General features: G+C 45.3%; 1 protein-coding gene across 1 annotated transcript; it reads right to left on the bottom strand.

Moving 5' to 3' along the window:
* Positions 1-921: 921 nt before the first annotated feature.
* On the bottom strand, positions 922-23,099 carry slc25a38b (solute carrier family 25 member 38b). Its single transcript, XM_063062654.1, has 9 exons — positions 22,783-23,099; positions 22,388-22,449; positions 15,199-15,320; positions 14,282-14,366; positions 12,428-12,501; positions 10,961-11,066; positions 8,939-9,107; positions 6,502-6,668; positions 922-3,609 (listed from the first exon to the last, which is right to left on the bottom strand). The coding sequence occupies exons 2-9, from the start codon at positions 22,400-22,402 to the stop codon at positions 3,487-3,489; spliced, it is 861 nt and encodes a 286-aa protein (XP_062918724.1). The 5' UTR covers positions 22,403-22,449; positions 22,783-23,099; the 3' UTR covers positions 922-3,486.
* Positions 23,100-24,444: the final 1,345 nt, after the last annotated feature.

The following is a 24,444-nucleotide window of genomic DNA, read 5'->3' as shown; positions in this document are numbered from 1 at the left end:
CCAGTAAAGGAACTGCAAGAGAGTAGAGAAAAAGTCACTTTCATCCCGATGATAGGGGATCACTGGGTTAGGGCAGCATTAGGTTCTCAGTGAAGCCAGAGGATTAAAGCAGGTCGTTTGCTTTCTCACATCCAATTGAAGAACTTCAGCATGTATATTGGATACATTTCTCTGACATTAAATTGAACCTTCTTTGTAAGATTAACTCTCGGATTTCACGTAGACAGCTCCCTAAAATCCCCCATTCATCTACACCCAATACCGTTTACAAGAAATTACTTTTTCAGGTGTCCTCAACCTGGCTTTTGAGTGTTGCAATTGAGAAGTCAGCATAAAAGGCTGATTGCTGCCCAGTCCAAGGCTATACTTTCTAGTAATAGATTATCTGAACGTTCTTTAATGGGCCTGTGACCTACTTCTGTCAACTGAACCTTGGGCTCTTGGCAATATGGTGCTATTGCACAACGATGCAGAGGGTGAAGGGTGGATAGCACATGATTACTTCAATTCATCTACACATCAGTCAAATCCGTTCATACACCAAATTTAAATTGGGATTATTCAGCACTGCCAATATCTTTGTATTGTTGTAGAGGGAAAGAAAGTCAGATATGGTTACATTTATCTTCTTCCCCCAGGACATTTTTTAGAGCCCTATCTAATTAAGCTTTGTTGCAAGTAAGTTTCACCAGTAGAGTGCTTGAGACAAGAGTAGCAGGGGCAATCCCTAATATTGAAATTGCAGCAAGATCATATAAGAATGGCTGACTTGTCCTTCAGCTTCATTGTATTGACATTAAGCAACTCATTTCACTCACTGATATAAACATCTAAGTTGCTGAAAATACTCACGGGTCAGGTAGTATTAAGAAACAGTGAACATTTCTGATCAAAGATTACTCACTTGGAACAATAATTCTCCAAAAATGTATCCGATATTTTCAGCATTTTATAGTTTTATTTCTGATTTTCAACAGCTGCAGTCCTTTGCTTTTGTCACATTTATTATCCCAAAGACAATTATTGCACATTTTGTTTTTATTCAACATTACGACGAGACATGTTGAACATTAGAATCAACAATCTTTAAAACGACATGAGTTACAGATGTGTTTGTTGAGTGACAGTACTGATCAGGATTAGTTTGGGTGCATTAATGTCCTCAGCAGCCTCACAGAGGTCCAGAAGGCTCAGTCATGCAGCTCCCATGGCATCAGGCTCACTTCACTGATAGTTGACCAGGTGAGCTTGGGAAGGCTGGGGTTGGTGATTGGAATCAAGTTCAACAACCATCCAAGAATAAACCAAATATTCACAGTGCAGGATAACAAAATACCTAGGGTTGGTTTAATGGGACTCACTACATTAGTATTACTTAACAAGGATTTAAGAGGTGCTAAAACCATTACATCATCCCATTGTGAAGCTTTTGACTTGCAGGACCATTTTGGAGCCCAGAGGCAGCATTGAAATAAAAGTTTAGTACAAAGTTTTGGTGTTCCTAACCTGCAACAGTACCAAAAGCAGCCCACTCCCATCTACCAGACTCATCGCTTTACCCCGAGTATAAGGAACACAAGGCATGCATCAGCTGGGGGCTGCTTGGATGTTCGTGGATTGGAGTAGACAGGTTCATGAGATATGACACACGGCAGGAAGGTCACACCTCTAAAAGGTCAAAACTGGACTACGTTGAAGAGCAACTCAGTCTCCTCAGTGATGCCATATTATTGTCAATTATGCTACTCCTACGCTCACCTATAGAATACCTCACAGGCAATATCTTTTTTGCCACCCCACCCCAGTTCACCCCCTCCCCTCACTAGTACTGCTCTCCCCCTCACTGTTGGCACTCCATCTCTGTGTCGGCTACCACTCCAGCACTGGCGCCAAACCAGATGAAGCAGATTCCAATCAAAAGAACCTTTCATTCTGCATCACACTGGAACACTATAATACTCCAAAGTCTATTAACTACAGTTAAAATGTCTCACACAGCAACAATTATAATTCCACTTCCCTCTTCCCAGTCAGCACAACAGTAGTGGAATTCATAATTCAGCACCATGCCATTCAGATTAATTATTATGAAATAAGAACACACCATTTGCAAAGATAAAAACTGAATCTTCTCCATCTGAACTCTGCTGTCTATGGTCTCTGCTTGGTGTTTTCCACCGCTTGTCACTCTCAGCCCAAGTCTGACTGAAGCAACATGATTCTCTGTGTTGTCCCGGCCCAGGGACAAGAAACCTGCGTGGGAATCTTCTGGGCAAGTGTTAGGTGAAGGAGTGTTAGCAAAGAAAATGAAATTGTAGGTTCAGAAAGCAGGCTATTCATTGAAGACCAAGCTTTGGGGCAGGAGTGGAGTGAATTACAAGAATCTAAAGTTAGAACTCTTCAAAAAAACCTTTGGGGTGGGGAGAGCTGCTGACCTCTGGTTAAGTACTTTGGAAGTGGGGAGGAGGAAGGATAGAGAGTAACTGCCCTTGAATCAGAGGGATGAACCTCTGTGCATCAGACCGTCTGCCACAATAAAAATGATGAATGTGGCCTCCTGTGCTCACCATGCTAAAATAGTGGTACAATGTACGAGAGACTAACCCATCCAACCTCTACCACAACTACATCTTCCATACCCCTCAGCAGTCATTGATGATACAGCCTCATCCTTGAGTGACCAAGTATCTTCTCGTCCCAAACATCTGCTCTTCATTAGAGAGCCTGATATCCGTACAGACAATCCTACAACCAACACACTTGTATAAGTAGAGGACAGGATCAGAAAACGTTAACTGGCAGGAAACAGGTGCATTTTTCTCCATGTCTCCATTCAGGGATCAGCAGGCAATAGCAGCCTAACACTAGTTAATTCACCTAACACTGTGGATTCCTGATGTGAATGACTGGGCATGTCAGAGGACGCTGCATTCATACACATGTACTCTTTAATAAAGCATGATTCTTTAATGCAGGAAAAGTGAAAATTTAAATAGATCAATTGGCACAGTGATCTCTGCATTCTTATCTCACACAAGGACAAATACTCCTCTGTTCTGTCCGTTAACTGGGCTTGGTCACAATCAATAGGAGTGACGCACGGTTTCCGTCAAATGGTATTGACTGCAGTATTTTAATAACCTTCTTTTGCTGCTTAATCTCCACTGTCCCAAGGTCAATTGGGAAAAGGTCAGGCAGGTTCCAGAGTTACAAACGGGGACTTCTGGCTGTTACATAACCTCAGTGGAACAGCACAGGGCTCGAGGTTACTGTGGATGTCTGCATGACTACTAGGAATTCTCTGGCTTGGTTGAAACGGTGTAAACTTCACCCTGCTATGAAGCCAGTTTTTTTTAAACCAAAGAAAAAGTATCACTGTTCACACTCAAAGGCTTCAAGCCTATTGAAGTCTCAGCACACAAAACTCCAGTGACATTGTCTCTTCTCTCCGTTATCCAAAGGTTCTTCCTTTAACTGTCCGGCTTTTCATGACTTGAGGCCCAACTTGGTCATCATCTGTTCATACACTGTCCAAGCCATGGCAGCCATGAGTGAGCGCCGCAATGAACGAGGGACGGCTCCTCGGAAAAATCCCACAACACCATGGTTCTGCGGGCAGAAGAGAGGAGAGTTAACATTTTGGTGCTGCTTCCAAATCAAACCAACAATCCACCAAGAAGAAGCTCAAGCCTCAATTGTTCCCCATTCAGTATTGAGGGACTATGTTCCACTAAAATGTCTCCCTCAACACACACACATTTAATTCACTAAGTACTTTACTGCCTGTGTTCGTTCACAAATACCCCTCTATCTCCTGACCTACAGTGGCATTCACTCTCCAGGTATCTACTTGTTGAAATTCTCGATATAGTTATCAAGTTCCTTCATAGCCTTACCCCAAACTAATCTCTGTAACATCCTCCAGCTCTATAACCTATCTATGATGTCTGCATTCCACCATGCAGCAATTCCATTACCTCACTGCCTGTATACAATACCTATAAAACGTATTCACCCCCCCCCCGTAAGTTTTCATGTTTTATTGTTCTACACCACTGAATTACAGTGGATTTAATTTGGCTTTTTGACACTGATCAACAGAAAAAGGCTCTTCGGTGTCAAAGTGAAAACAGATCTCTACAAAGTGATCTAAATTAATTACAAATACAAAACACAAAATAATTGATTGCATAAGTATTCACTCCCTTTAATATGACACATCAATTCTTCACTGACACAGCCAATTGGTTTTAGAAGTCATGTAATTAGTTAAATTGAGATCACCTGTGTGCAGTCAAGGTGTTTCAATTGACTGTAGTAAAAATACCCCTGTATCTGGAAGGTCCAACTACTGGAGAGTCAGTATCCTGGCAAAAACTACACCATGAAGGCAAAAGAACACTCCAAGCAACTCCATGGAAAAAGTTATTGAAAAACACAAGTTAGGAGATGGATACAAGAAAATGTCCAAGTCACTGTATATCCCTTGGAGCACATTTAAGTCAATCATCAATAAAAGAATATGGCACAGCTGTAAATTTGCCTAGAGCAGACGGTCGTCAAACACTGAGTGACTGTGCAAGAAGGGGACAAGTGAGGGAGGCCACCAAGACACCTGTGACAACTCTGGAGGAGTTACAAGCTTTAGTAGCTGAGATGGGAGAGACTGCCCATACAACAACTGTTGCCTGGGTGCTTCACCAGTTGCCACTGTTGAAAAAAAAACTCACATGAAATCTCGTCTAGAGGTTGCCAAAAGGCATGTGTGAGACTCTGAAGTCAGCTGGAAGAAGGTTCTATGGTTTGATTAAACCAAAATTGAGCTTTTCAACCACCAGACAACATAAAAAAACTCACCATCCCTCCTGTGAAGCATGGTGCTGGCTACATCATGCTATGGGGACGCTTCACTGCAGCAGGCCCTGGAAGGCTTGTGAAGGTAAAGGGTAAAATGAATGCAGCAAAATACAGGGAAACCCTGGAGGGAAACCTGGTGCAGTCTGCTTAACAACTATGACTTGAGAGAAGATCTGTTTTCCAGCAAGACAATAATCCAAAGCTACACTGGAATGGCTTAAAACGACAAAGGAAATGCCCTGGAGTGGCCAATCCAGGGTCAGGCCTCAATCTAATTGAAAATTTGTGTCTGGATTTGAAAGGGGCTGTTCACTCACGATCACCATGCAATCTGACAGAGCTTGAGCAGTTTTGTAAAGAAGAATGGGGAAAAATTAGTGTCCAGATGTGCAAAGCTGATAGAGACCTATCCACACAGACTCAAGGCTGTAACTGCCGCCAAAGCTGCATTTACTAAATACTGACTTGAAGGGAATATATACTTATGCAATCAATTATTTTGTGTTTTCACTTTGACATGAAAGAGTCTTTTTCTGTTGATCAGTGTCAAAAAAAGCCAAATTAAATCCACTGTGTTTCAATGTTGTAAAACAATAAAACATGAAAATTTCTGGGGGGTGGGGGTGAATAGTTTTTTTATAGGCACTGTACATAGTGGGCATTACGGTAACATTGTGGACAGCATAGTAGCATAGCAGTTACTGTAGCACTATTACAGCGCTAGTGACCCAGTTTTAATTCTGCTGCTGTCTGTAAGGAGTTTGTACGTTCTCCCCATGACTGTGTTAGAGTATCCGCTGGGTGCTCTGGTTTCCTCCCACATTCCAAAGACATACAGGTTAGTAGGTAAATTGATCACGTGGGAGTAATTGGGCTGTGCGCGCTGGTTATGCTCGAAGGGCATGTTACCACTCTGTATCTCTCAATAAATATAATTTAAAATAAAATATACCTGTCCCAGCATCCCACTACTGACAGACCCTGAAGCTTTAAGTTCTAAAATTCACTCATACTGTACAAAATCTTTCCACTATTTACAAAGTCAGTAGTGTGGTGGGATACTCAGCACCTGCCTGGCTCAGTGCAACTTCAAAAATACTCATGAAAATCAGGGCAAAGCAACTGGGAAGCAATTCCTACATTTCCATGTCTCACCTCCAAGCTCTTCTCAAAATCACACTCTGTCCTCACTTGGAAATGTATGTCATTTTCTTTTCATTACAGCCAAGTCAAACTCGTAACTCCCAACTCCCAACTCAGTAGCATCATGGGAGCGGAGATTGCAGTTGTTCAATAAGGCAGCTATACCACCAAGGCAATCACAGACAATCTGCCTTCTCCAGTGAATCCACAATCCATGAAGGAATTAAGAATAAAACCACTGCACTTCTCAAACCACTGCCAGCTCCCATGTCATTTTCTCCTTTGGCTCCAGTACAGATGTTAGGGTGTTGAAAGGCATGTGTGACACTGGACAGGACAGCATGCATTGGGAGCTAATGGTACCACCTCAGAACCAGGTCTGCATACAGAATAGCTGAAGATGGGAAATGAAAACCATTTTTTTTAAAGCATTTTGAAGGTAAAGTGTTTGAAAATTCATCAGGAGCAGAGGAAGAAATGTTTGTGGCCAGGTGGCTGTACCTCAAAGATGAAAACGATGGTGTGTTTAACTCGCCGATACTTCTCGGGAGACAGCTGCATGTGTGTCTTTATGACGTCTGCTGGCTGTGTCACCAAAGAAGCCAAAATGCCTGCGAAGATGCCACAGCTGAAGTTGATCAGAGGGACAATCGGCGTCTCGTACCGGTCTGAATAATAGAAGGAAAATTAGATTTGACCATACAAAGCACTTCAATCAATGACACTTAGCCCAGCCAAGTAACACATTCATAATCTCACTATCTCAATGAAACCAACATGTGTACAGTGCACAGTTACTGTCTACAGACCTTAATTCATTGTAGCTCGTTTCCCATTCTAATTACTTCTCTCTATTGTCATGGTCATAAACTAGGATGGTGCTCCTGCAGACCAACACATACATCTTACATCTCATGGCTTTATTGTGCAAGTACCATCTCTTTGAGACTGCTAGTCAATTAAACCTTCTGGGCTTTCTCCATATCTCAGTTTGAAAGTTGGTACTGAATCAGTCTTCCATTGCATTCTAAGAGCACATGGCAAAAAGCTCAGCCTCTTCCAGCTCCCTCATGAGTGGCGGGATAAACTGTTCTGGTCTGGTTGTGTCGGACAGGAGGAGGCAATTGTGTAAGCTCTTCTTGGGGTGTGCTTGCCCTAGGTTATGCCCCTTTGGAAGGCAGGATGTAGATAATATTATCTGAGTTAACACTGGGGATTCATAAACCACAGAAGAGACTTCAGCATAGTACTGATACTCTAGTCCAAAACTGGGGGCACTATTGCAGTGTTGAAGGTGTAGTCTTTTAGACAGAGTCTGCCCAGTCCCCCAGATGAATTGCTGGTGCTGTGTGTTCAGAGACAAACAGTGATCAGAGCACCAGGGATGACTTGTCTAGAAATTTCAATGGGGTCCTTTGGATTAATTCACCCAGCATTAGTTCAACATCTGTCAAAAGGTGACATTTGACGGGCTGGGAGCTATCTTCACCTGGGTAATGAGGAAAAGCCTCAACACACAGGAGAAGTCAACTTCTATATTTGTCCAAGATCCAATACCAAAAATGAGGAAGAAAACCTCTTGTTCTTTCAGATTACCAGGTTACTGTGGGGTGGGGGTGTGGGTGACAAGAGAAGGAAGTGGCCTGGAGGTGGATGGGATTGAATGGACAATGGAGTAGGTGTGAATGGAATAGATGTGTGACAATGATGATGGTGATAACGTTAGCTTGTCTGTTCTATTCACGTGACCCTCCAGCTTCAAATTACTCTGCTCTCAACTGGAATTAAATAGTTGTGACTTTACTGGTTCCTTGACAGATGTTCCTGAGAGTACAAAAGATCACCTCCTTGCAGATATTCAAATCTGATCAGTAATTTGTATAACAAGTGGAGCTGTTTGAGCTCCTCAATGTTTATCAGCCTGGCCTCAAGAGCCACTAAAACAGGAAACTTCTCTCTACTCCAGGCAATTCTCACATTCTTCAAGAGGACTAGAAATCATTCACTCTTGAGATGTCCAAAGGAGGAAATAAATAGATAGACCTGATTTAACAGGGCCAGTTGCTTTGTTCCTTTTTAACATTTCCACCCGTACAATAGACACTGCCAATTACAATTACAGCATGCATTTAAGGTGAGTGGCATTAATTTCAAAGGAGATGCGAGGGGCAGGTTTTCGCTTTACTCAGAGAGTGGTGGGTGCCTGGATTGTGCTGCCTAGAGTGGGGGAAACATTAGAGACTTTTACGAGACGTTTAGATAGGCACGTGAATGTGAGGAAAATAGAAGAAAATGAACATCGGGTAGCAGAAGAGATTAGTTCAGTTAGCCATTTGATTACTAATTTAAGCAAGACACACAAAATGCTGGAGGAACTCATTAAGTCAGGCAATATCCAGGGAAAAGAGTAAACAGTCGATGTTTCGGGCCAAGACCCTTCATCAGGACCGGAAAAAAAGATGAGAAGTTAGAGCCGAATAATAACTATTTTAATTGGGTTGGCACAACATTGTGGGCCAAAGGGCCAATTCCTGTGTTGTACTATTCTATGTAGCTGTAATGGTCTTGGCTGTTTGGGCTTTCCTTGGCAAGAGGATATATAAAGTTGTGTTCCTATAATGTGGTGCTGAGGCTGTGATTAGGACTTATCCATGATTTTATTGAATAGAGCAGATTTGACGGGATAACTGGCCTCCTTCTGTTCCTGTAATTAAAATGTGACAAGTTGAGAAAGAAAATACTTATGGACAATCACTAACTCCATTTACTAGATCCCCATTTTGGAATGTTTGGGGTATAATGGAGAGCGTGGTCTTTGCCTTACCTTTGGTGCCAGGATATTGCAATGCAAAGCAGGCACAATGTAATCAATGTCTGTATGAAACAACAGTCCCCCTCCCTCCCACCCTGGTATCTTGTATCAAACACCCTCACGTACTTTCAGGCACTGCTTTCTTGGTCTGCGTGTAGAACATGAGGTAAATCCCGGAGAAGGGGGCATCACGGAGGAGTGTGGCTGTCAGTCCGCTAAACAGCGCCCGTGCACCCTCAGTCTTGTAGATATTTCTCAAAGCACTGAACACGCTTTCGTATCGAAACTTCCCGCTCTGCAGACACAGACACAAATTGTGAGGAATTGTCTTTTCCCATTTCCTGAGCTCCCATCTTCCTTCGTGTTCCAGATGCAGTTACACATCTTTGCGTGATTCCACCGCTGCCCTTTGGAACAACTGGCAAGATCTTTCACAAGTTATCACAATCTTACAGGGTCCCTCAAATCCTGATCAATTGGAAACATTTAGTAAGAGCCTCACTACAGAGACTTGGACACGTAATACACGCTCGGTGGCAGTATTTTGATGGGAAAGGCAGTGTTCTTATTCAGGATGGTTTTAAAGGCTCCACAGATCCTATCCAAAGAGCAGAGAGCTTCCTCGGCACCTTGATTCACACAAAATCCCCAATTGAGCTTTCGGCTCCTGCTGTGTACAATTTGGCTGCCAGCTTTATCTGTAAAACTAGACATTACATTTCATTGGCTATAGGCTGTCTTGGGACATTCAGAAGCCACGAGACTCAGAATGTAAAGTTTTTGTTTTAAGCGGAGTCCAGCAAAAGTAGCAGCCATATTGTCACTCAGGCAGCAAAAGACAACGTCAATCTCACTTTATTGAAGGAAGGAAGGTTAACCTGGAAAACCAGGAAGATGTCCTGCATTTCTTCAAAATGTGCTGGGGACTTCGAACGATCCCAGTGACCAGGCCATGCAAGTGATGTGACGACCACAGCACACCCCCCCTTGGAAAGAGACCCTACACAGACCCACACAAATGCCTCGTACTCCATTTGCTGTTGGTCTAGAAGTGGTTGGAGTGTGGGGTTTGGAAAAGAGACTGTCGTTTGATTGCTGCCTTTGCTCTGTCCTACTGGTGCTGGAATCACAGGTGGAATCCCTACTCTCAATCTCCCAACTCTACACAACTTGCACTGAACCAGAACACAACTCAGGATGTGTGGGAGCAGGGAGCGAAGGACCTTGAAGAAGGCAGCAAGTGATACCGAAGACCTGAGTGTGCAGAGATTAGAGATTGGGCTGAGGTAGAAGTTATTTGGAATAAGTTTTCAGAGGGACTGGGAGACTGAAGGCAGTGTTTAAAAAAGGACAGGAACTGATAAACTGATATATGAATGGAATAGTGTCTGGTATAGCCTTGGAAAGCAGTGTGAAACTTCAGTTACTGCAATGGCCTAGAGCACCCAATCTGAGTAGAACTCAGTTACCAAACTCACTTCACATTGCAGTCCAACGACCACAAAGACAGAATTCCATCCCCTGCCTGAGCTGGAGTCAGTTTTTACCATATTCCAGATGAACACCAGTTCCTGCCTTTAATTACCCTGCTCCCAGTTTCCAATTATCCTGTCATCCAGCATCAGCAGTGTAGTATTAAAACACTTGAGAAAACAGGAGCAGGAAGAGGCGACTTGGCCCATCAAGCCTGTCCCCTTCAATGTGATCATGGTTGATCTGCCCCAGACCTTATCTCCTCTTCTGTATCAGCTCCCTCCAGCCATCATTTCCCTGAGCCTTCAAAAATATACAAGCTTCCTCTTCAAATATTCCCAAAGATCCATCATCTGCAACCTTCAGGGATAAAGAATTCCAGAGATCCACCACCCTCTGTGAGAATTTCCTTCATTCCTCAGTTATAAATGACTGCCCTAATTCTGTAACTATGTCCCCTCATTCAAGATTCTGCCACAAGTGGAAACAACTTGACGTCTACCCTGTCATGCCCCCCGAAGGATCTTGGTGTCTCAATAAGGTCACCCCTCGTTCTTCTCAACTCCGAAGACCCGAGGTAAAGGTCTGTTGGATACATATGGCCCTGGCCCACCCATCTGTGCCTGCCACATATCTACCAAACAGCCCTGAGACCCAACCAGCCACAAAACTCACCTCGTATCGAGTCTTCACCACGGTTACGGGCAACATGCAGATGCCCGCTACAGTGCGAGCGCTGGCACCTAAAGCCACCGACTCCAGCGCCGTTGGGCTCCTCTCGCTGGAGATGAAAAACAGTTTATAAGACACATGGGAGGAGCGTCACCCCCTCGCAGGATGGACAGCGGGGACCTAGTGCTCAGGGGCACAGCACTCTGGGAGCATGGGCACCCTATGCGCCCCTCCTTTCTGTGGTCTCACCACCCTGGCACTGTGATTCCATAAAATGACGAGGGCCATGGTGCCAATGAGCAAGAGGCAATTTCAATGCCCATTGCAGGCTGTGTATAGATTTTGCCCACGTTGTTCCCACCTCCTGTAACGTTCCAGGGAGTGACGCAGCTTCCTTCAATAAAATATTTCACTGATACATTCTGAATATAGTAGATGCAAGTCCAACATGTTAGAGGCACCATCAGAAGCTATACCTATCACTCTTCTGCACTTTCCCTCTTTCTCCCTAGCGCAGAAGTCCCATAAGACCATCGTCCCTCCCTGCTGGAGACATCACTTGATCAACTTTGAAAATCTCCGCCATCATCACTCTGCCCCAATCCCATCACAAGAACTGCAGACCCTTCCACCCTTAAAGCTTTGCCGCACCATCAAACTCTCCCTGGGTCGATGCATCAGGGGTGAGCTTCTGTCAAACACATCCAGATAAAACACGGAATGAAAAGCAAAAAGAAAAATGCTGGAAATCTGAATTAAAAACAGAAAATCTTGGGAAACACTCAGCAGGTCAGCCAGAGTCTGGGGGGAGAGAAATTGTCAATGTTTCAGGCCTGATGAGAAGAATCAACTCAAAACATTAACTGTTTCTCTCCCCACAAATGTCACCGGACCTGCTGATTATTTCCAATATTTAATGTCTTTATTTCAGAAAAAGTATGGCTTGGATATAAGTAAAGTTCTCCTACACCATCCCATAAAAGGCTCCCAGGGCTTCTAAACCACATCACTTCCTGCACTGTCTTATCAAATACTCCCATGGCAGATACAACACCGGGTCACATATCTTCACATTCTCTCTCAGCACACACCCTACATGGATTATACTCTGAGAAAAACTCCCATCAATGTGAATTAAGCATGAACTGACATGCAGAATAAAGCTCCCCTCCAGATTGCCCATTTTAAGTATTTGGCAGTCCCAGGGCAGACAAAGCACTGCTTTAAATGAAGAGTGACACTTTACACTATCCCATCAAACAATCTTTATGGTAGAAAGAGCACGAGTTGGACTATGGAGCGAAGCTCCCTCTGAACTGTCTCAGCCACCGAAGTGTTGACTGAAGCAGAATTTCACATTGCGCTCTTAAAGTCTGAAGAGACACTAGCTTCATCCTGGGTTAGATTTGAACTTCAGGCTCCAGAGGCAGAAGGTTAAGGTGGTAAAATCTGCTCAGCTCTCTGGCTCACCTGAAGAAGTGCTGCTTCGTGGAGTAGAGTGTGCTGAAGTAAATCCCCACACCGGGAATGCATCGGACAAATGACTGCAATGAGGAAGAGAAGGGAAAATTAATTCAGAGACTCACAGACAACATGTAGAATAAAACACACAGCTTGTAAAACACAGCCACTACCTCCCCGGTCACTCTTCTTTACCCACACATAGAGCTCTGGGTCAAATGTGGTGCTGGCACTACTTGGTGGTCACTGGGCAGAGATGGAGCTGCTTCCTCCTCAAGTGAAAGGTGGTCATACTCATGTTTAACCCTGAGCCTGTGTTGTTGCAAAGGACATTGTTAAAGGCAGGTTGGTTGTTCTTAGTGGCCCGAAGTGGAGAGACAAAGGTTAGATGCATGACGAAGAGAAATGCATAACTTTCCACAGAGAGTCTTCTTCTTGCTCCTGTTACACCGCTGGTGTTTAGGGCAGCAATGAAGGTCCTCCATCTCTGGAGGTGTTCAGGGCTTCCTTCATCATGTCAGGAGCCTCCTCTCGGTTTTCACTGATGTCAGTCACGCAAGTCCTGAATGGGTGTAGGAATACCGTCATACTCAGATATAGAAGGAATCTCCATTGCTGTTTCCAGAACAATTTGGTTTTACCAGTCAGGGTTGTTAGCCCTGAGCTGAACCCCCACACCTGGAGGACCGGTAACCACTCTTAGTCTGTCCTCTACCCTTTGACCTGTTTGGCATGGGTGACCTTACCACCTTACCAACAGCCAAAGCATAAAGCCCTGACTCTGGCCAGCACAGCTCTCCGGGTCACTGAGGCTCGTGAGCCTCCAAACCTTGTCAGGGTCGTGGTCCTCTTGGAGGGCACAGAGTGCAAGGCATTAATTAGTGTCCAGTTGGAGAGCTCGCACGAGGGTCAGGGGGTCACATGGCCATCTTACCTGATGCCACGTCTGCTTCAACTCCAGTACACAATCACCCCAACAGATCTTGAATATTTAGGAACAAGAGCCAACTATGGAACCCTTGGGCCTGTTCCGCCAAACAAGGAGATCATCGCTGACCTGTATCTCAATTCTACCTGCTACAACTTTACAGATCCTCTGATACCCTTATTTAATCCCATTTCTGCTGGATGCTCACACTCAGTATCTTACCAAAGATGACCACTGTAGGCAGACAGGCCTCCTAAAAGTATTTATAAGTATTGCTGGCTGCTCAACTGTAAAGAGCCTCATCGGGAGTATCAACCTCTGCCCAGCCCAGAGGAAGGGCCAACAGGATCAGAATCAGAATCACGTTATTGCCAATAAGTGAAACCTACCAGAATTAATTGTGGTTCTGTGCCATGCATAAGACACAGGACAATGCCATAACAGACAACACAACAGCAACCAATAATTTACCATCGTGCAAACAGCCATGAACATTCAACAATTAGCACAAATATTTAAATGTAATTATTGACTATTACTAATCAATAATCAAATTTAAATAAGTGTGAATATATGAACAGACTAAATAATCATCAACAGAACAAGAAGAGCAGGGAAGACCGTTTAATGGATGTTGTGTTGGGTATTATGCCCGAGTGAGTTTTGTTGAGAAGCTGGATAGCTACAGGAAAGGAGCTTCAGAGGTAACGTGTAGTGCTGGTGGTGGTAGACTTTAGAGTCTCTCTGATGCCAGTTTGATGAATAGGTGACTGATAAAGTGGGTCCTGTTCCTGGTCACTGTCATCTACCAGCCCTCAGCTTGGAGGTACTGAAGCCAGCTGATCCACCCCACATCCACCCATAGTGGGTGAGCACCAGGCACTGCACTTAAACCATGCGGTAAAACGCAAAGATCTAGTCCGTCAATCACTTACCGGAGACACTCCTTTCCACAATCCAATAATTCGCTCAGTACGAATAACATTCAGTAAAATGGTGATCATTCCAACACGCCCAGACCTGATGATAAGATACAGAAAATGCTCTTAGCAAAATGTCACCAAGAATTAGTAACACAGGAAACACTGAAGGAACTCAGCAGCTCAGGCAGTATCTATGGAAGGGATTGGACTGTAGAGCTACTCCAGAAATCTCAGCTATTCATTTCCGTCCGTAACTACTGAGTTTCTCAGCACTTTGTGTATTACTCCAGCTTTCCAGCATCTGCTGTCTCTTGTGTCTGTCACCAAAGATTAACCTGCAGTGATCTGCAACAGGTATTAGCAGAGACTCACTCTTCTGTCCAGTGGAGAGGTTTATGGTTTTAAATTCCATTCCAAATCGAGCATCTACAAACTGCTGACATGACCATTCCTGGCATCAACACACCTTTAACAGTAAGGGCACTACAACCAAGCACACAACGTTCACACACTGGCATCTCCCAATAAGGTTTACTGGCCTATCCTACTTTTGTTCCTTTACCATGACCAGCAAAGAAATGGCAATCAACCATGGGGTTTCTCATCTGAAGGAGAGTGGGGATCGGCTTTGTGTGAGGATATAAATAGTGAGCTGGACAGATCATATCCACTGGGCTTCAAATCAAAATTGAAAGTCCAGTCTCCAGTTAGCGACGAATCAAGCTCAAATTGATCGTGGGACATCATCAGTCTCACTGCCCGCAACCTTTGTTACTGGCCTGCATCAAGATGTCTGCATTCTAAGGCCATTCACACTTAATACTATGCCCCCAGGCCCACTAGATGTGTTCCTCTCCTTGGTTAACTCTCTCACTCTTCCATGATGAACCCATGCCAAGACTGCCGGTGAACTCCCGGTGCACACGTACCCACTCACTGAACCTTGCACAGTTTGCAGGCGAGTCTTCACAAGGTCCAGGGGCTGGAAGAGCAGCGTCGAACAGGTCCCACTCAGAGATCCGCACATGAAGGCCTTCAGCACGGGGTGACACTGGCAAAGCAAGGCAAAACCAGAACATGAACAGAAAATACAGACAGTGAAAAATGTTATTAACTATAAAAAAAACTGGTTAGGCTACACTCGGGAGTATTGTGTGCAATTCTGGTCACGCCATTAGAGGAAAGATGTGGAAGCTTTGGAAAAGCTGCAGATGAGGTTCACCTGGATATGAACTAAACACAATGTTGGGATGTTTTCTCTGGGGCCTGGGAGGCCTGATAGATCTTTATAAGATCATTATAAACACAGATATGGTAGAGTGTCCCAGGGTTGACAGTTCAAATACTAGAAGACATGTATTTAAAGTGCGGGGGGAAATTTAAGGGAAATATGAGAGGCAAGTGTTTTCTTTTAAAAACAGAGAGTGGTGGGTGCCAGGGAAAGCGGATACAATAATGGTGTTTAGGAGGCTGTTGCGTTTCGGACACATGAATAAGCAGGGAAGGGAGGGATATGGAGCACGTGCAAGCAGAAGAGAATTAGGTTAATCTGGAACTGTATTTTGCACAGACTTTTGAGACAAAGGGGCTTTATCTGTGCTCTATCACTCTATGTTCTGAGATGAACGGCACAACATACAGGTCCTTGTCGCTGATTCATCACTCTTTTTAAACACAAAAGAGGTACAACCGTTCGGAGTTCGGGAGCAGTGCATACGGAATTATGCAACGAACGGGAAATTTGGTCCACGTCCATGTTCACACTTCCTTCAATTTTCCTCACACTCTTTGCTTGGATCCACCAGCAGTGACTCTGGGGGCTCCATTAAGCCCTGGGTGAAGCACAAGTCACCAAAAATAAACATGTACTGGCCATACTGTAACATAATGTTCCCAGGGCAGGGCTGCTGTTGACACTGTGAACAGTTCCCCTGCTGTGAGGGGGAGCTGGAGTCACAGTCTGTATTCTGCTTGCACTGTCTGAAACTGCTGCACTCCCTCCCCCGGGAGATGGGACAACCAGTGGGATTCTACAATAAAATCCATGAACTTCAGTTTCCTGCGAGTGGGGGGGGGGGAGGGGGAAGCTGGAGGCATTTAAATACAGACTTCAGTTTGATGCCATTTCCAGTGGAGACACACCCAGCAATTATTTTTCACAACTCAAAAAAACAGCACAGTGTCTCAGCTAGTAGAGCTGCTGCCTGACAGAGGCTTGATGCTGACAGCGTGGAGTTTGTACGTTCTCCCTGTGTGGTTTGCATCAGGCGCTCTAGTTTTCTTCCACATCCCAGGTAAATATGATCATCGGCCCCTGTTCGCAGCCCGAGGCATACATCAGGAAACTTCAAATCTTAGTTTTTAAATTGTTCACTTTCATTTCCTCTTCAAAGCCTCCACATCCTTCCTATAGTACAACAAAGTGGTTCGCCTTGCAAGGTTGAACTCAAAGGTAGAGTACAGAGTTCTTAGCAGAGCGGAGAAACAGTGGGATCTTGGGGGTCCCTCAAAGTTGCCACACAAATTGGTAGGGTATTTAAGAAGGCATTTGGTGCGTTGGTCTTTATTAGTCAGGGGACTGAGCTCAAGAACTGTGAGGTAATGTTGCAGCTCTATGAAACTCCGGTTAGACAACACTTAAAAACTGACACTATTTGGAATTCTGAGCAATCCTCTGCAAAGTTGTACCCTCTACAATTCTTACTTCTCCCACCCACATTCCCCCTCACCTGGTATCACCTATCACCCGCACTCCTTCCACTTCCCCCTACCTTCTTACTCCGGTTTCTGCCCCTTCCTTTCTAGTCCTCATTAAGGGCCTTGGCACAAAATGTGAACTGTTTACTCCCCCTTTGTAGGTGCTGCCTGAGCTCGCTGAATTGCTTCAGCATTCTGTGTGTTGCTGAAGATTTCCAACATCTGCAGAATCTCGTGTTTATAGTTAAGCAAACCCACAGGATTCTAAGATGACAGAGTGTTTTACAGCAAACAGAAAGTGAGTTCAGCCTCCTTGACACAGTTCACGACAATTAAACAAATCATCTGCACTGCAGCATGTGAACCAAAATGATCAGCCTGAGCAACACTTCGACACTTTAACATTACAGGTTGGGTCCGCCCTATCCAAAATTCCATAATCCGAAGCTTTTTCTCAGTGCTGACATGATGGAAAATTCCACAAGGCACTGGGAAGGTTCCCGGGTGATACGTAATTCTCTGTGCACCACAGGCCTTTCCGAGAAGTGACCTCACCCTGCATAAAGCAGAAAAACTAAGATCTCGATCGTGTAGTAAAAGAGTGGATTTGTCAGTGTCAGAGTGAACGTGCCACTTAATGGTATGCTGATCATGAAACAAGCAAAGATCCATCGCGACAAATTGAAAATTGAAGGTAATTGTGAATGTTCGGCAGGCTGGTTGCAGAAATTTAAGAAAAGGCACGGCATTAAATTTTTAAATATTTGCGCTGATAAAGCATCTCCTGATAATGAAGCTGCAGAGAAATTCAATGAGGAGTTTGCTAAGATCGTCACTGATAAAAATCTAACACACTGAATGGATGCATCAGTACCTATGTGTGGTGACAAAGACTGCTTCCTGTTTGGCACATAAATTCAGTGCCAGAAATGATGGCAATCCCAAACTATCTCATTGTATTTCCCAAAATCCAAAACACTTCCAGCCCCAAGCATTTCGGACAAGGGGTACTCAAACTGTATTCACAATTCCACCCCTACCTTCCCCACCAGTATAAGCAATCTCACCCCACAGCTCAGTTTGGGACTTGTCAATGTTACAAGTTAAAGTGGTGTGTAAAAAAAAACTTTCATGCATGAATTTTAATGGACGTGTGAACAAATAACAACACCCACAGTTACACACTAAGATAACACCCTTGAGTAGGTTTTTTTTATCAGTTTATATCCCATGTGACAGAGAAATAGATTCGACAAGAAAATATTAATGAGGGCATAAGAAATAGAAGCTGAGTAGGCCATTCAGCCCCTCGAGCCTGCCCTGACCTACTGCTAAACATCATCATTTGGCTAAGGGCAGCGCAGTAGTGTAGCAGTTTGCATAACTGCTTTCCCGACCCAGTGATCACTGGACTTCAATCCACGCCACGTTCCCCGTGACTGATGGGTTTCCACTGAGTGTCCCATGTTCCTCGCACTTTCCAAAGACGTACAGTTAGGGTCAGTGGGTTGTAGGCATGCTATGTTGATGACAGAAACACAACCCTTGGACTGTGGCACATTGGCACAAACAGAACATCTCGCCTTTAACAGCCATTAAATGGAATCAGTATGAAGTCTCCACATCCCCCAGGGTAGAGGGGGCCTCAAAAGATTCACCACCCTCTGTGCTGAAACTGCTCCTGATTTCAGTCCTGAACAACCTACCGTTTCGAGACTGTGGCTCCTGGTCTTATCCCACAGGCTGGGGACACACTGTCCCTGCACCTGCCCCTGAGAGCCCACTGAAAGTTTTGTAAGTTTTAATGAAGTCTTCTCACATTCTCCTGAACTCCAGACAATACCAGGCCTCACCAACTCAATCCCTCATTCCACGACAGCCTGGCCAGGCATCAGCTGAATTTCTGCTTGGAAACATGATTTTGATACTTTATACCCCTAGATTTTATTTTTGAGACACATTTTGTATTTCTCAAGAATCATCTGTTTTCAGGTTGGGAACAAAAACAGTTGATAGGTGGTTTATTAAGACACATTGGTACAAACTGATGATCAACAAAATGTTTCCACTGTTAGACACCGTTGTGCTGTGTCAGATCTCAAAGCTGCCCTGTCTTGACACAAACTGCTATGACTGTCTGAAACAAGACACTCAGCTTAATGTTGCCGATGGCCAATCACATTGCAAGGAATGGAGGGCGTGAAGGAGGCCTGTCTCGTCTGCGTGCGTGTGATAATGTAGTGCAGCGGGGTGAAGGAAAGGGGGGGGAGGGAGAGGGAGGGGGAGGGGGAGGGAGAGGGGGAGGGAGAGGGGGAGGGGGAGGGGGAGGGGGAGGGGGAGGGGGAGGGGGAGGGGGAGGGGGAGGGGGAGGGGGAGGGGGAGGGGGAGGGAGAGGGGGAGGGAGAGGGGGAGGGAGAGGGGGAGGGAGAGGGGGAGGGAGAGGGGGAGGGAGAAGGAGAAGAAGAAGAAAGGGAGGGAGGGAGAGGGAGGCACCTGTCCTGAGTTGCTGATTCCCTTTCCTCCCTGCCTGGGCACTCAGGAGCCCTAGAGATTGTGCACTGTTGCACTATCTTCACTTATAGCCCAGACCACCACTCTCTGCTGCATTTGTCTGTAAATCCCGGAATCAAAAGAACGGTCACAAGAAGCTCCCTCCTGTCTGTGTCCTTTCACAAACATCACCAGTAACATACAGTTCGAGAGAGGGGCAGGTGCAGGATACACAATCGGGGGCGTCAGGTCCAACCCTCAATCAACAAGGTGCATGCCAGCTGCCCTCAACCGGACCCAGAAGACATTCAGTCCATAGTCTTCCCATTCTCCAGGGATGAGAAGGGAAGGAGACCCCCTGCTCTTACCCTGATTGCTGTGGCCACTCTCCTTGACTGCTATTTGACTCCAGGGGCTACATTGGACCCAAACTGGCTCTCAGACTTGCTTCTTGCAACCGAGGACCATCGATCTCTGGGTAATACCCATAACTGTTCTGACCATTCAGGGTAAATGGATCCCACCTCTGTAGTCTGACCTTTGCTCATCTAACACAGACTGAGCCTTTAGTTTCCATGCCGACTCCCAGAGCCTTATTGATGGAGCGTTACACAGCTCGGAGAGCCATCTTCCAGACAGGTCCTTCACTCAAAATCCTGCACGTTGTCTCAGGTTAATGTGCTCCTTGGAAAAACAGTTGGGGAGTAAATGTTTATTGCCAAAGATCTCTAAAGTAGATTAATTTGGTCATGATCAGACTGTTGTTTGGTCAAGAGCTGTTGCATTTCCTATACTATAACGAAGATGCCCAACTGTGCTAATCCATTTTCCTGCAGTGAGCCCACGTCGCTGTTCCTTTTCTCCCCATGTACCTGTTCAGGTGGATTTTAAATGCTGTGATCATATCTGCCTCTGTCACCTTTTCAGCAGCTTGTTCCATACCTTGACCACCCTTTGTGCAGAACAATTTCCCATCAGACCTCCTCCAGAAGTTTATTTACTTGGGAGATACGACACAGAATAGGCCCTTCCAGTTTTTCGAGCTGCGCCACCCAGCAACCCGATTTGACCCCAACCTAATCACACGACAACTTACAACGACCTAAAACGGGAGCACCCGTTTCCTCTGCTCGCCTTAAACCCATGCCCTCTGGTTTTAGATTCCCCCACCCTTGAAAAAAGGCTGACTTTCCCCAATGGGGATTCTTGGCCCGAGATGAGGACTGTTTATTTCCCTCTAAAGATGCTGCCTAACTTAACAAGTTCCTCCAGCATTTCACGTGTGATACTTGTATAATCGTCATAATTTTGTAAATCGCTGTAACGTTTTTGCTCAGCCCCCCATGCTCCAGTGAGAACAATCCCAGCCTATCTTTCCTGGTAACTACAGCCCTCCATTCCAGCCAACATTCTGGTGAGTCTCTTCTGCGCTCTATTTAACACTACCTTACCCCTCCGTACTGTGGTGGTCAGAACTGCACACAATACTCCAAGTGGCCTAAGCAATGTCTTGTACAGCTGCAGCATGACGTGCGAACTCTTATCGTCAAGATCCCTGCATGCCCCTTTCCTTCCCTATCTGTATGTCTTGCCACTTTCAGGGAGCTATGAACTTGCACCCCTGTGTACATTAACAGTTCTAAAGGTCCCTGCCACCCACTCGACACGCCCAGCCAGTATTAAGTTAACCAAAATTGACTTACTTAGATTGGTTTCCATCTGCCATTTCTCCACCCTACTTTCCAGCCATGTCCCTCCGTATCGTTAGACAACCGTCCTCGCTATCTACAGCTCCACCAATCTTCCTGTCGTCAACAAACTTACTTATCAGACCATGGACACTCTTAAGTTAATGTGGCAAAGGTCACAGCACTGATCCGGGTGGTATACCCTAGAGCAGTACAACACTGTGAAAGGCCATTCAGCCCACTGTCTCTCACTAACCCCACCTGATTTCATTGTTCTTTAGGAGAATGGATTAGAAATCTCGCTGGCCAGGGTCAAAACCTTCTTAGAGCAAGGCTCAAAACAACTCAGAAAGTTGAAGTGTCTTTGTTTTTACCATATATTACTTTAAAAGAGGCATCTCAAAATATTCTAAGTAAACAACAAGAGGCTGCAAGGAAACTTACTTGGCCTTACAAGTTGTGAAAAGCATTATGAAACCACAAGTTGTGTTTTTTTTTCAGTAAACAAACATGACTTATCTTTCCCGTAAGTACCAAGGCAATGGTTGGGAAATGTATCAGCAGCTTTACCGCCCATAACCAGTTCCACTCTAGTACTGAGAAGCTAAGCTCTGCTTTGGAAACCTGACTCGCACAGACTCCACCCCCAGCCCATTTCATCAGCCACGACTGCTGGTTTTTTCTGTGTGAGTCTGCTCCGACAGAGTCCGCTCACCTAATGTGGTAGGTACCAGCAATCACAGAGACCATACCAGTAGGCTGCCTGGTCACCGCGCAAGGTTCCCAAAATTAATGGTCGGGATCCCTGGCATAAAAAAAGGTTGGGAACGCTGACATGGCCCCACGTTAAGGAAGTCTTCTTTACCAAACGCACTTAGCAAGAATCTCCCTCTCCAGTGATTTTATGCTGGGAGGCTGAGGGATACAAAACCTGCCCAAAATAAAATTGCACTCAACAGATTTGTATTCCTTGAATTTACTCAGGTGTATGAATCCAGAACGAGGGGAAGGAGTGAGAAACTAATTTTGCTCCAAGGGATCTCTCTCCCTCGGTAAACTGCTGGTCAATTGGCGGAATCGTTGAGTCTTTGGTGGGTTTTAAGGACTGCAGTTAGTGTTGGGGAACAGACCAGGCATGAACAAACTCAACCCCAGAGTAAGTTCTCCAAACTCCTGATAGCCTGATCTCCTCCGGCTACCAATATTCCCTTATCTCCTTGTTATTGAAAGTGCATTCACTTACCAGAAAAACCTCCATGTTTTCTTTCTTCCTCAGGATTCGATCCTGGATTAACGTCTTCAGCTCTTGAATCATTTAAACAGATAAGCAAAAAATTATAAAATCCTTCAAGTTAAATGTAGATTAACAGCAAAACTCCCTTTGCCAGCAGCTCAAGATAATCCCTGTTAGAATTTTCTATAAACTGGCAGGGGGCAATAGGTCCCGGCTATTATATTGTCACATGAGTCAGGAAGATAAAATTTAATTGAAGAGTAGTACAGGCGCAGAACATTGGACCCATTTAAAAGGTAAATCTCATTTCCCTCCTTCTGGGGGCTCCTGGGAGTTTGATCCAACTGTGCATATTTTAAAATGCTTAAACATTAAAGCTGGGGCCATCGGGTGGTTTCAGTTACCTGATTATTTGGGCTTCCCGGTCCTGAGCTGGATTCGGTTGTTAAGTCAGCATTAGATCCCTGGATCTCAGATGGAATCAGGTCCCTGGTCCTGGAGGGATCCCTCGATGACCCCGGGATGAATTGCTGCCTCCCTGATCCTGGGCTGGGGTCTGGTTCTCGGGCTCGGCGTGGCACCTTGAGTGTGGACACGCTCTTCGTCCGGGTTTCCCGGCTCCGGCTCCGCCGCCGCCGCTGTTTCCCTGCGCCTCTCGCCCGATCCAAACCGGTTTCAGCTGCTTCTCCGCAGCTCGGCGCGCTTGTTGGACCGCGATGGGGGCGCCGCTCCGCCCCCTGCCGGCCACAGGCCGTCGCAGCCCCCCTGCCCGACGACATCCCAGCTCCCCCTGCCGGCCGCGAGTTGTAACAGCACGCTGCCCCACGAACCACCGTTTTCCCCCCACCGGCCATAAGCCTCACAACACCCCGCCCTCGGACCAGATGCTCCCCCTACCAGCCGTGGGCTGTAATAGCAGCCTGCCCCCGACTACCTTCTCTCCATTTCTGCGGCCTGGGGGAGGTTGCAGTGTTTCACAGATTTACCAAATGTGAAAGGTCATGGTCACAGCCCCTGTCCTGATGAATAGTCATAGTCATACTTAATATTGATCCTGGGGGAAATTGGTTTTCGTTACAGTTGCACCATAAATAATAAATAGTAATAGAACCATAAATAGTTAAATAGTAATATGTAAATTACACCAGTAAATTATGAAATAAGTCCAGGACCAGCCTATTGGCTCAGGGTGTCTGACCCTCCAAGGGAGGAGTTGTAAAGTTTGATGGCCACAGGCAGGAATGACTTCCTATGACGCTCTGTGTTGCATCTCAGTGGGATGAGTCTCTGGCTGAATGTACTCCTGTGCCCACCCAGTACATTATGTAGTGGATGGGACACATTGACCAAGATGGCATGCAACTTAGACAGCATCCTCTTTTCAGACACCACCGTGAGTGAGTCCAGTTCCATCCCCACAACATCACTGGCCTTACGAATGAGTTTGTTTTTTGGGCTAATCTCCTTACGAAGGAGATTAGCCCAAAACGTCAACTGTTTGTTCCTCTTCATTGATGCTGCCTGACCTGCTGAGTTCTTCCTGCATTTTTTGTGTGTTGCTCAAGATTTCCTGCAACTGTAGAATCTCTTGTGCTTATGAATAGTTCGAAAACTTCCCATGCTCAGCTTTTCCCTTGGAATCTGGTGAACAATCTCAGTTGTTAACTGTTTCACTTTCTACAGATACTGAGTGCTTTCAGCATTTGTTTGTAATCACAGATTTCCAGCATTTGCAGTTTTATAGTTCCCTGCTTTTTAGAAGCAAACTTGTCTCATTCTTCTAACCGCCGACATTTACGGGTCCAACCTGGTCAACTGCTTCTCATAAGATAACCCCCTGATCCAAGGAACCAACCTGGTGAGCCACCCCAAACTGCCACCAATGCAAGTTTATCTCCTTAAACAAAGATGAAGCAGTTTATCTTACTGTGTTGAGACTACATGCATCTGAAGTGCGCAACCCGTGTCCTCACATTTTTGTGCCTCTGGAGAGTTATGAGCCACAGAATACCCACCCTTTGATTTCCTCATCTCTGATCCTCAGGATGTTGACAATGGGGGAGTTG

This window comes from Mobula hypostoma, chromosome 11 (assembly GCF_963921235.1).
Source record: "Mobula hypostoma chromosome 11, sMobHyp1.1, whole genome shotgun sequence".
Taxonomy (NCBI): Eukaryota; Metazoa; Chordata; class Chondrichthyes; order Myliobatiformes; family Myliobatidae; genus Mobula; species Mobula hypostoma.
Note: the sequence above shows the minus strand (reverse complement) of the source record. Positions and strands in the feature narration are given on the sequence as shown.